This window comes from Carlito syrichta, unplaced genomic scaffold (assembly GCF_000164805.1).
Source record: "Carlito syrichta isolate Samal-C Ts95f unplaced genomic scaffold, Tarsius_syrichta-2.0.1 Scaffold153593, whole genome shotgun sequence".
Taxonomy (NCBI): Eukaryota; Metazoa; Chordata; class Mammalia; order Primates; family Tarsiidae; genus Carlito; species Carlito syrichta.
Window position 1 is genome coordinate 214,931 of NW_007097689.1, and position 10,883 is coordinate 225,813.

Below are 10,883 nucleotides of genomic sequence, written 5' to 3' on the forward strand. Positions count from 1 at the left end.
CTGTTCTGATAATTGAATCCTGTGTGGTCAAATCAGAGTGAGAAAAGCTATGCCCTCCTAGGGCCCTTGGGGAGGCCCACAGTGCCTGTTGGCATTTGAAATGCTGAGAGAAGGCTGACTGTGTAAAGATCAGTTCCACTGTGTTTAACCCAGAGTTTCTGAGTTTATTTGACCATGGAACCTTTTTGTCTTAGAGCATGTCTTGGAATATTTCTCTTCTCAGGAACAAAAAGCCCAATCCCAGCTGGACATGGTGGCTGACACTTGTAGTCCCAGCACTTTGGGAGGCTGAGGTGGTAGAATTGCTTGAGTCCAGGAGTTTGAAACCAGCCTGGGCAACATAGCAAGATCCTATCTCTACAAAAATAGAAACATTAGTTAGTCATGGTGGTGCATATTCGTAGTCCCAGCTACTTGAGAAGCTGAGGTGGGACCATCACTTGAGCCCAGGAGTTCAAGGCTGCAGTGAGCTGTGATTGCACCTCTGCACTCCAGCCTGGGTGACAGAGCAAGACCCTGTCTCTAAAATGAAAAGCCCAATCCTTTTGGCACTTGTTCTGGGTTCAGGGTGGACCACACTGCCTTCTGGACATTGTATTCTCCACATCCTTCTAACTCATAGGCTGTAAAGCCAGACCACAGACTCGTGTGACTTGACTCCTATTGGATTTCATAAAAATGAATTAATTTTCTACATTTGAAAAACAAGAGATTTTATAGGAAAATAACCTGAATTTCTAGTTCTTCCTGTAAAACTACAAAATCTGGCCACAGGAGCTGGGGTTGTAGATGGGCCAGTGCTAAAAGGTGAGCTGTTAGCCACAGTCCCCACCACACCTTTTTGTATTTGTCATCTTTTTTTTTTTTTTTTTGAGTTGTAGTCTCACTCTGTTGCCCAGACTGGAGTACAGTGGCATGCTCATGGCCACCACAGCCTTGACCTGCTGGGCTCAGGCGATCCTTCCACCTCAGCCTTCCAGCTGAGAATAGAAGGCTGAGAAACACGCCACCACATCTGGCTAAATTTTTGATTTATTGTAGAGATGGGGTCTCTCCAAGTTGCCCAGGCTGGTCTTGAACCCCTGGACTCAGGCAGTCCTTTCACCTCTGCCTCCCAAAGTTCTGGGATGACAGGCGTGAACCACCATGCCCAGCTATACTCGTCACCTTTTATTAACTGACCTAAAGAAGACCCAGCACCGCCTGCAGTACCCCTTGTTTTAAGGCCAGTGATACAGAACATGGAGAATGGTTGTAAAGGCTTGGTGGGAAGGGGGGATGCAGGGAGGAACAAGGAGAGGCAAGGGAGGGGAACGGCAGGAAGTTTGGTCAATCTGCTGGGACTGTAGCAGTCAGGAGTGTGAGCCTCCCTCAATGCGGGCACCTGCCTCGGGGATGGGGAGAGGTGGACATCTGTGTGTGTGTCTTCTCTCCTGCAGATGTTTATCGTTGACAAGGTGGAGGGGGACTTCTGTTCTCTGAACGAGTTCTCCATCACAGGCTCCACTTACGCTCCAGAGGGAGAGGTGTAAGTCACCCATGTGTCTTCTCACCCCCTCCCACCACCGTCTCTCTTCCTGGGGCCCTTCCTCTATTTTGCCTTCCTTTCTTTCTCCCCACCTTCCCTACTTTGTTCTCTCTCCTTCCTGATCTCCAAGTTGCCATCTCCCCGACTATCCTTCCTGATCCCCACTCTACACTGTCCCTGTGTGCTCTCTGCATCTCATTCCCTGTTCTTTTCCACGTCTTTTCCCTTCCTCCCTCCCCACTCTGCTGTCAGCTTGAAGAATGATAAGCCAGTCCGGGCAGGGCAGTATGATGGGCTGGTGGAGCTGGCCACCATTTGTGCCCTCTGCAATGACTCCTCCTTGGACTTCAATGAGGTAACCTCCCAGTCCCAAAGCACTCTCTCCTTCCCCTTCTAATTTGTTCAGTCTGGGCCTCCTCGGCAGGCCAGGAGGAAGGGCTCATAGGAAGGGGACCTGGTGTGCCATGTCCTCTCCCCAGGGTGCAAGGGAGGGAGTGGTTTGCTTCCTTCTTGCTCCAGGTGGAAAATGGGTATGACAGGTGGGAGCCTGAGGCACCGTCTCCCTCTTCCTCCTCTGCCTATCTCAGACCAAAGGTGTCTATGAGAAGGTCGGCGAGGCCACTGAGACAGCGCTCACCACCCTGGTGGAGAAGATGAATGTGTTCAACACTGATGTGAGAAACCTCTCGAAAGTGGAGAGAGCCAATGCCTGCAACTCGGTGAGTCTGAGGAGCCCCCCTACCGCGGGAGCCTTCTTCGCTCCACGCCACACGGGCCAGGACCCATGCCGCCTGAAGAGGCAGAGGACCCAGTTGGGCTGCGCAGGGCCTTGTGCCCGTGCTGGGACCCCCACCAGACAGTTGGACAGCTTTCCACAGCATATCTGGGCCAGTGGAACTCCCACCGCCCCAGGGTTCCACTGCTTCTGTTGATGCCCGACGGCGGTACCCTGATGGACTTAAGGTCACTTTAGCCTGTTGTGTCTTGAGTTGAAGTGAGTAGAGCTGGACACAGAAACCACAAGTGACCCATACTGGGGCAAGCTCAGTTTCAGCTAATATCTTTTTGTTTCTGGAAGCACACTTGTTTTCATCATATCTCTAGTCCTGATTTGGGATCTGGGAAAAATGTCCTACTGCTCCTACAAGGAAAGGCTTTCCGTGTCCAGATACTCCAGGCCAGTTCTGCTACTGTCACGCTGAGTTCTTGATATTGATATCTGCTGATTGTCTCTATGGAGTTTCTCTCTCTCAATTATATTCCCAACATCTCTCATTCTTCTTATTTTCTACCTATGTAGGATGCTCATTGTTGCTTTATTTAATATAATTTAAAAAGAGAAAACAGGCCAGGCGTGGTAGCTCATGCCTGTAATCTCAGCACTTTGGGAGACAGAGATGAAAGGATTGCCTGAGACCAACCTGGGCAACTTGACGAGACCTCGTCTCTACAATAAATAAAAAATATTAGCCGAGTGTGGCCACCACTAATATTAGCCGAGTGGTTCCAACTACTCGGAAGGCTGAGGTGGAAGGATCACCCAAGCCTAGCAGGTCTGGCCTGGGTGACAGAGACTCAACTCAAAAAAAAAAAAAAGAAAGAAATTTACAAATGATAATGCAAACATACATTTTTACTTGTTTATTTTTTAGATAGGGTCTCACTATGTTGTCCAGGCTGGAGTGCAATGTCTATTCATAGTTGCAATCATAGCTCACTGCAACCTCAAACTCCTAGACTCAAATGATCTTCCTGCCTCATCTACCCAAGTAGCTGAGAGTAGGCGTGCACCACCACACACAGCTACTTATTGTTTGGGTATTTTAATATTAATTTTTGAGCAGGAGTCTTACTCTGTTGCCCAGACTGGAGTGCAGTGACATGCTCATGGCCACTGCAGCCTCGACCTGCTGGGCTCCCTTCCAAGTAGCTGGAACCACAGGTGTGTGCCACAATGCCCAGATAATTTTTTGATTTATTGTGGATATGAGATCTTACCATGTCGCTCAGGCTGGTCTTGAACCCATGGGCTCAGGAAATCCTCTCGCCTCAGCCTCCCAAAGTGCTGGGATTACAGGCGTGTGCCACTGTACCCGGCTGGCATTTTTATTTTTGTTTTATTTTGTGGAGAAATATCCATGATGTATTTGGTTAAAAAAAAAAAAGACTTTCATTCATTTTTATGGAGTGCTTATTGCTGTATGCCAGGCACTAGGCCTGTTCCGTCCATCAACTCATGTGGTTATTTACATTTAAATTAATTAGGGCCAGGCATGGTGGCTCACGCCTATAATCCCAGCACTTTGGGAGGCCAAGGCAGGAGGATTGCCTGAGCCCAAGGGTTTGAGACCAGTCTGGACAACTTGGCTAGACCTCGTCTCTACAATAGATAAAAAAATCAGCATGGCATAGTGGCGCATGCCTATAGTTCCACCTACTTGGAAGGCTGAGGCGGAAGGGTCACCTGAGCCCAGCAGGTTGAGGCTGCGGTGCCCAGGAGCATGCCACTGCACTCCAGCCTGGGTGACAGAGTGAGACTCTAACTTAAAAAAAATAAGTTAATTCAAATTAGGCTGGGCACAGTGCCTCATGACAGTAATCCCAGCATTTTGGGAGGCTGAGACAGGAGGATTGCTTGAGCCCAGGAGTTTAAGACCAGCCTGGGCAACATAGCAAGACCTCATCTTTTCTTTTTTTTTGGTTTTGTTTTGTTTTGTTTTTGTTTTTGTTTTTGTTTTGAGTTGGAGTCTCACTTCATTGCCCAGACTGGAGTGCAGTGGCCGTTCCCGGCCACCGCAGCCTCAACCTGCTGGGCTCCGCCGATCCTTCCGTCTCAGCCTGCCAAGTAGCTGGAACTACAGGCGCGCGCTACCACACCCGGCTAATTTTTGATTTATGTAGAGATGAGGTCTCACCAAGTTGCCCAGGTGGGTCTCGAACCCGCGGGCTCAGGCAATCCACTCACCTCGGCCTCCCAAAGGTGCGTGCGGGATTACAGGCTGAGCCACCAAGCCCAGCTTCATCTTTTCAAAAAATAAAAAAATTAGTCAGGTGTGGTGGTGCACCTGTAATCCAAACTACTCATGAGACTGAGGCAGAAGGATCACCTGAGCCCAGGAGGTCGAGGCTCAGTGAGCCATGATTATGTCACTGCACTCCAGCCTTGGTAACAGAGTGAGAACCTGAATCAAAAAAAAAAAAAATTAAAACAAAAGTAAAAAATCCAGTTCTTCGCTCACAGTAGCCATACCTCCACTGCTTCGGTTGCACCGATACGGACAGTGCAGATTATACCACATTTTTATCATCGCTAAAATCTCTCTTGGATAGTGCCACACTAGGCCATCCCATTTCTGATGTGCTTTAAAGCAGAACTCTGAAGCCCTGTGGCAACACTAGCCTTGGAAATCTCTCCCTTTATGTTGTAGGTACCGGACTTATTTTTAGCCTGGGCCTCAGGTTGGGCTCTGCTCTAGCCTCTAGATCCTTCTGTTTTTTGTTTTTGTTTTTGAGTTGGAGTCTCACTCTGTCACCCAGACTGGAGTGCAGTGGCCGCTCCTGCCCACTGCAGCCTCGACCTGCTGGGCTCCAGCGATCCTTCCACCTCAGCCTTCCAAATAGCTGGAACTACAGGCGCGCGCTACCATGCCCAGCTAATTTTTGATTTATTGTAGAGATGAGGTCTCACCAAGTTGCCCAGGTAGGATTCGAACCCGCGGGCTCAGGCAATCCACTCACCTCAGCCTCCCAAGGCGTGGGATTACAGGCTGAGCCACCGAGCCCGGCTCCTTCTGACTGTTTTAAGATGTCTAGTCTCCCCTTCCCTGCCCCCTCTCTCCCAGGTGATTCGCCAGCTGATGAAGAAGGAATTCACCCTGGAGTTCTCCCGAGACAGAAAGTCCATGTCTGTCTACTGCTCCCCAGCCAAATCTTCCCGGGCTGCTGTGGGCAACAAGATGTTCATCAAGGTCAGAAATCAGAATGTTCCTCTGCCCTCCCTTCTTCCTAAGCCTTGATCCCTCTCCCATCCCCCCGCCCATCATGCCCTGGAAGGAAGGCAATGGTCTCGGAATGCTGCTCTGGTCTCCTAGGGGGCCCCTGAGGGGGTCATCGACCGCTGTAACTATGTGCGAGTTGGCACCACCCGGGTGCCGCTGACCGGGCCAGTGAAGGAGAAGATCATGACTGTGATCAAGGAGTGGGGTACGGGCCGGGACACACTGCGCTGCCTGGCCCTGGCCACCCGGGACACGCCCCCCAAGCGAGAGGAGATGATCTTGGATGATTCTACCAAGTTTATGGAGTATGAGGTGAGCCAATGGAAGCCCCACTGTCTGAGCTGGTGAAGAGTCAGGTTTCCAGCCGTCCATGCACACCCTCCCCCGCCCTTGCCGTTCCCGTCTTGTCAACCAAACCAGTGGCTCTGTAGGCTGGGCCATAGAATCAGGATGGTAGCATTTGAAACTCGGGGATCATCTAGCCCCATGCTACTTTAAATGCGATCGTGGACTGGCCGGCGAGCAGGCAAGGTGCTTGCCCCAGCACAGACATCAGTGTCACGCACTGTGGAGTCCAGCTGATACATTTCCTGGCAAGCCTGTCTCCAGGCAGCTGATGTGCGTTCTGGTGCAGGCACCCCCTGCATAGTGGACTGGCATTCTGAATGGCAGCAAAGCCCACTCCCTTCATTTTATAGAGAGACTGTGGCCTAGCAGGCAGCAGGGATTTGTTCACAGTTGTGGACAATTGTGGCCCTGCCAAAAGCAGAAGCCACGGCCCTCACTTCCAGCTCGCATTCTTTCTATGAAAGACACGGTCTGGACCTGCAGATGCATAAAAGAACAAGAGCTGTTCCCTGCCTCTGAGCTCCCAAGGCCCCGCTGAGGTCTGACACCTGGCCCTGAGCTGCAAGCCCGGGGCTCAGGCTCTTCCTGGGTCTTGCCCTGTCGCCCATTCCTCCCTCTCACCCAGGCTCCTCCCTGGCTCATGTCCTAAGTCCCTCCCTGACCTCTCGTTCTCTGCTTTGGCTCCCCAGATGGACCTGACGTTTGTTGGTGTGGTGGGCATGCTGGACCCGCCGCGCAAGGAGGTCACGGGCTCTATCCAGCTGTGTCGTGATGCTGGGATCCGAGTCATCATGATCACCGGGGACAACAAGGGCACAGCCATTGCCATCTGCCGACGAATTGGCATCTTTGGGGAGAATGAAGAGGTGACAGACCGTGCCTACACCGGCCGGGAGTTCGATGACCTGCCCCTGGCTGAGCAGCGGGAAGCCTGCCGCCGCGCCTGCTGCTTTGCCCGCGTGGAGCCCTCCCACAAGTCAAAGATCGTGGAGTACCTGCAGTCCTTCGATGAGATCACAGCGATGGTGAGAAGCCCGGGCGGCTGCGGCCAACTTGGGACCCACTGAGACGACCGTCCTGGGAGCACGGATCCCAGGGCTGGAGGGTCCGGCCCTGGAGGAAGAGTCTCAAGGAGGCGTGTATGAAGGTGCCCTGAACCACACCTCCTCCTCCTCCCTCAGACAGGTGATGGCGTCAATGATGCCCCTGCACTCAAGAAGGCCGAGATCGGCATTGCCATGGGATCTGGCACTGCTGTGGCCAAGACTGCTTCTGAGATGGTGCTGGCCGACGACAACTTCTCCACCATCGTGGCTGCCGTGGAGGAGGGCCGTGCCATCTACAACAACATGAAGCAGTTTATCCGCTACCTCATCTCCTCCAATGTGGGCGAGGTGGTCTGGTGAGCAGCCAGGGCGGCATCCAGGAGGAACCAGGGGTGAGTGGGGGGTGGCCGCAGATCTGGGAGACAGGATAGATGTGTGACCGCCTCTTTCTGGCAGTATCTTCCTGACAGCCGCCTTGGGGCTGCCTGAGGCCCTGATTCCTGTTCAGCTGCTGTGGGTGAACTTGGTGACTGACGGACTTCCGGCCACAGCCCTGGGCTTCAACCCACCAGACCTGGACATCATGGACCGGCCTCCCCGGAGCCCCAAGGAGCCTCTCATCAGCGGCTGGCTCTTCTTCCGCTACATGGCAATCGGGGGTGAGCAGGATGGGACCCCCACGATCCTTCCCAGCTCTCGGGACTGAGACTCCCTCCGGGATACCGGCTCCCCCAGTGTGGCTGCCCCATGAGTCCTCTTCCTCAACTGTTCATTTGTCCAAGGCCACTTGAGGCCCTGACTCCTCCCATCTCCCCAGCCTTGACCCCTGACTCCCTTCTGTTCACCACAGGCTACGTGGGTGCAGCCACTGTGGGAGCGGCTGCTTGGTGGTTCCTCTACGCGGAAGATGGGCCTCATGTCTCCTACAGTCAGCTGGTAGGGGACGACAGGAGAGGACGGAGGGTGGCATGGGGGCTTCTGTGAGACTTCAGTCTCCTGTCCCTTTTCCTGCAGACTCACTTCATGCAGTGCACTGAGGAAAACCCTGACTTTGAGGGTGTAGACTGTGAGATCTTCGAGGCCCCTGAGCCCATGACCATGGCCCTATCTGTGCTAGTGACCATTGAGATGTGCAACGCGCTCAACAGGTGGGACCTGCCTGCTGGCTCCCATCACCTTCCTAGGCCGCTGCCTGTCCTGACTTCACCGGCCTCCTCTCCTTATTGTGTCCTTCTTGTCTCGCCCCCTGCCCACAGCCTGTCAGAGAACCAGTCCCTGCTGCGGATGCCGCCCTGGGTGAACATCTGGCTGTTAGGCTCCATCTGCCTGTCCATGTCCCTCCACTTCCTGATCCTCTATGTTGACCCCCTGCCGGTGAGGCTTCTACTGCCCCAAAGCCCTGTCCCTCACCCCAAGAGTCCACGTAGGCACCCCTGACCACTCCCACTAGAAGCACTGACAAGGGGATGAAGGTGGGACTGGGCCGATACCGGGTGGGTCCCCTGGCTCCCTCTCTGCCTCCTCCTGAGAGGGCACTTGTCCCCCACACCCAGATGATCTTCAAGCTCCGGGCCCTGGACACCACCCAGTGGCTCATGGTCTTCAAGATCTCCCTTCCAGTCATCGGGCTTGACGAACTCCTCAAGTTTGTTGCTCGGAACTACCTAGAGGGTAAGGAGCGCCCTCCCCACCCCTCAAGGCCCTGGCCCTGAGCACAGTCCCCTTCTCCTGCGCTGCGACGCACGCCTGCCCCTGCCCTCTTCCTTTTCAGGTGGGTAAGTTCTTGGTCCTGGCAGGACCCGCGTCCCCCAGGCAGGAGCATCCCAGGCCCCTTCCCACTCCCTCTGCATCTGGTGGGGCCTGTTCTCCATGGCAGCCCGCCACCTCCTCAGCCCTCTTGGCCCCCCACGCTGCCACCCTCCTTGATAACAGTGTCTCTTGTCCTCTCTGGCCATAGGATAACTGTTCCCCCTCCTCCATCTCTTTGAACCCGTGTCACAGGTATCGCCCCCCGCCCCTGCCCCAGCTGCTGTGCCCCCGCCGCCCGCGCCCCCCAGCCCCCTGCACATCTGACATCTTGCGCTCGCAGCTCCACCTGGAGCCACTGCCGCTGCCGCCACTACCGAGCTTCCAGGCGGGCGGGCAGCTGCCCTCCCCCTGGCATCAGCACGGCTCCCAGGCCCTCCCGCCCTGGGCGGTGCCGGGCGTCTGCTGCGCTGCGCTGCGTGGCGCTGGCTGGGCGCTGCGCTGTCTCTGCTGCTGGGGCTGCCGTGGGTGGGGGTGGGGGTATCTGGGAACACAGGTGAGTAGGGGAGGAGTGGGGATGGGTGACCCTCAGGTGTGTGAGGGACACACCTGGCGGGGACTTCTCTCTCCTCCACCCCTCGCCACCTGCTTCACTGCTTCTCTTTCTCCTTCCAGATCCAGAAGATGAAAGAAGGAAGTAAATGTCCTTTTGCCCCTTCTTCCCCACCTGATAGTGATGCATCTTCAGCCAGAGCTGTGGCACAGACCCCCGTCCCCTACTCCCCATGACATGTTTCTGTTTATAAACACAATGTCCCCTTCATTTCTCCTTCCCCTCCAGCAACCTGCCTCCCTCTCAACCTTGTAAATCCTCCCCTTTCCCAACTCTGTGGGGCTTGCAGGGACAAGGCGACTGACTGAGCTGCTTATTTATTGAAAATAAATGACAGAAAAGTCTGGGCTCGCCTCTGTGCATGTCTTGAAGCCTGCGTCGGGCTCCTGTGGACAAGCATCTTAGTGTCATGCAGTCCAGAAAGCAGCGGCCTGTCCCAGGGCCAAGTGCACGAGCCCCACCGACACTGATGGGGACTCCCAGCCCCCAAGGCTCGGTTGTACCCAGGGCAGGGGAAGGGACGCAACAGACTGGGAGCAGGTTGGGGGCGGCAGGAGGGCCAGGGCCCGCAGGAGGGCTGGAGCCCAGGAGGCAGCACAGCAGCCAAAAAGCCACAGGCCTGAGCCTGCACCTTTGGTTTCAGGAGGGGTTGGGGCCCTCACCTAGGTGTCATCCCTGAGAGCAGGAGGCCCAGCTATCCCGGGAGGAGGCACGGGAGGGGCACAGTGGTGGCCCTGTCGCCTCAACCCCAGGCCTGGAGAGGGCAAGGACTCTTGTCCAAGATCCCCCAGAGCCCAGGCCTCCTGGCTCTGGAGTGGAGAAAGGCAGTCGTCCCCAGGGTGGGGGCGGGGTGGAGGTGGGTTCTCATCCTGGCCCCTCAGGTATCCTTGATGTCCCTAACGTCCCTCAGGGGTGCCTCGTCCATGATGCTGCGTACTTGCTCCAGTGTCTCTGCCTGGCGAATCCGCTCCAGGCGCACCTGTAGGGTTGGGGAAGGAAGCAGGGGACCCTTGGCAGAGAAATGCAGCCCCCACCCCAGCCGCCAGCCCCCAAGGGCAGGATCCAGGGCCAGCATACCCAGGGGCCACTGCTGCAATGGCCATCCCATCTCCCCCAACCTGCAGTGAAATCAAGTCAACGGAAGGAACAGGTCATGAGAGCAGCCTGAGGAAGTCTGGGGAACAGCAGCTGGCCACTGTGGGGTTGGCCTCACGAATGTTCTACACGGCCACATATCAGGCCCTGTGTTAAGGGCTTCACATGACTGATCAAGATGCACACAAAAGAGCTTCGGCTTTTTCTGAGCAAAAGCTCAGGTGTGGTGGCCGGGCTCGGTGGCTTAGCCTGTAATCCCAGCACTTTGGGAGGCCGAGGTAAGTGGATTGCCTGAGCGCACGGGTTCGAGACCCGCCTGGGCAACTTGACGAGACCTCATCTCTACAATAAATCAAAAAATTAGCCAGGTGTGGTGGTGCGCCTGTAGTTCCAGCTACTTGGAAGGCTGAGGTGGAAGGATCGCTGGAGACCTGCAGGTCGAGGCTGCAGGGGCCGGGAGCGGCCACTGCACTCCCATCTGGGTGACAGAGTGAGACTCCAACTCAAAA

The 10,883-nt window shown here is 55.0% G+C and overlaps 2 protein-coding genes across 3 annotated transcripts in view; one reads left to right on the forward strand and one right to left on the reverse strand.

Annotated features, from left to right (window-relative positions):
* ATP2A1 (ATPase sarcoplasmic/endoplasmic reticulum Ca2+ transporting 1) overlaps positions 1–9,670 on the forward strand; it is a 19,984-nt gene extending 10,314 nt beyond the window's left edge. Inside the window, exons 10-23 of one of the 2 annotated variants that reach the window (XM_008050695.1) lie at positions 1,440–1,528; positions 1,781–1,883; positions 2,116–2,247; positions 5,371–5,496; positions 5,620–5,838; positions 6,564–6,899; positions 7,056–7,276; positions 7,377–7,579; positions 7,771–7,856; positions 7,935–8,068; positions 8,177–8,294; positions 8,474–8,591; positions 8,878–8,921; positions 9,342–9,670. In XM_008050695.1, the coding sequence (XP_008048886.1) occupies positions 1,440–1,528; positions 1,781–1,883; positions 2,116–2,247; positions 5,371–5,496; positions 5,620–5,838; positions 6,564–6,899; positions 7,056–7,276; positions 7,377–7,579; positions 7,771–7,856; positions 7,935–8,068; positions 8,177–8,294; positions 8,474–8,591; positions 8,878–8,882 (1,890 nt within the window). In that variant the 3' untranslated portion in view covers positions 8,883–8,921; positions 9,342–9,670. The remainder of the gene's footprint in view (positions 1–1,439; positions 1,529–1,780; positions 1,884–2,115; positions 2,248–5,370; positions 5,497–5,619; positions 5,839–6,563; positions 6,900–7,055; positions 7,277–7,376; positions 7,580–7,770; positions 7,857–7,934; positions 8,069–8,176; positions 8,295–8,473; positions 8,592–8,877; positions 8,922–9,341) is intronic. The other variant, XM_008050694.2, reaches the window with a different exon arrangement.
* A 385-nt stretch (positions 9,671–10,055) lies between these two features.
* The window catches only part of RABEP2 (rabaptin, RAB GTPase binding effector protein 2), a 12,149-nt gene continuing 11,321 nt past the window's right edge, over positions 10,056–10,883 (reverse strand). The window contains exon 12 of the mRNA XM_021708934.1: positions 10,056–10,258. Within this exon, the coding sequence (XP_021564609.1) occupies positions 10,157–10,258 (102 nt within the window). The 3' untranslated portion in view covers positions 10,056–10,156. The remainder of the gene's footprint in view (positions 10,259–10,883) is intronic.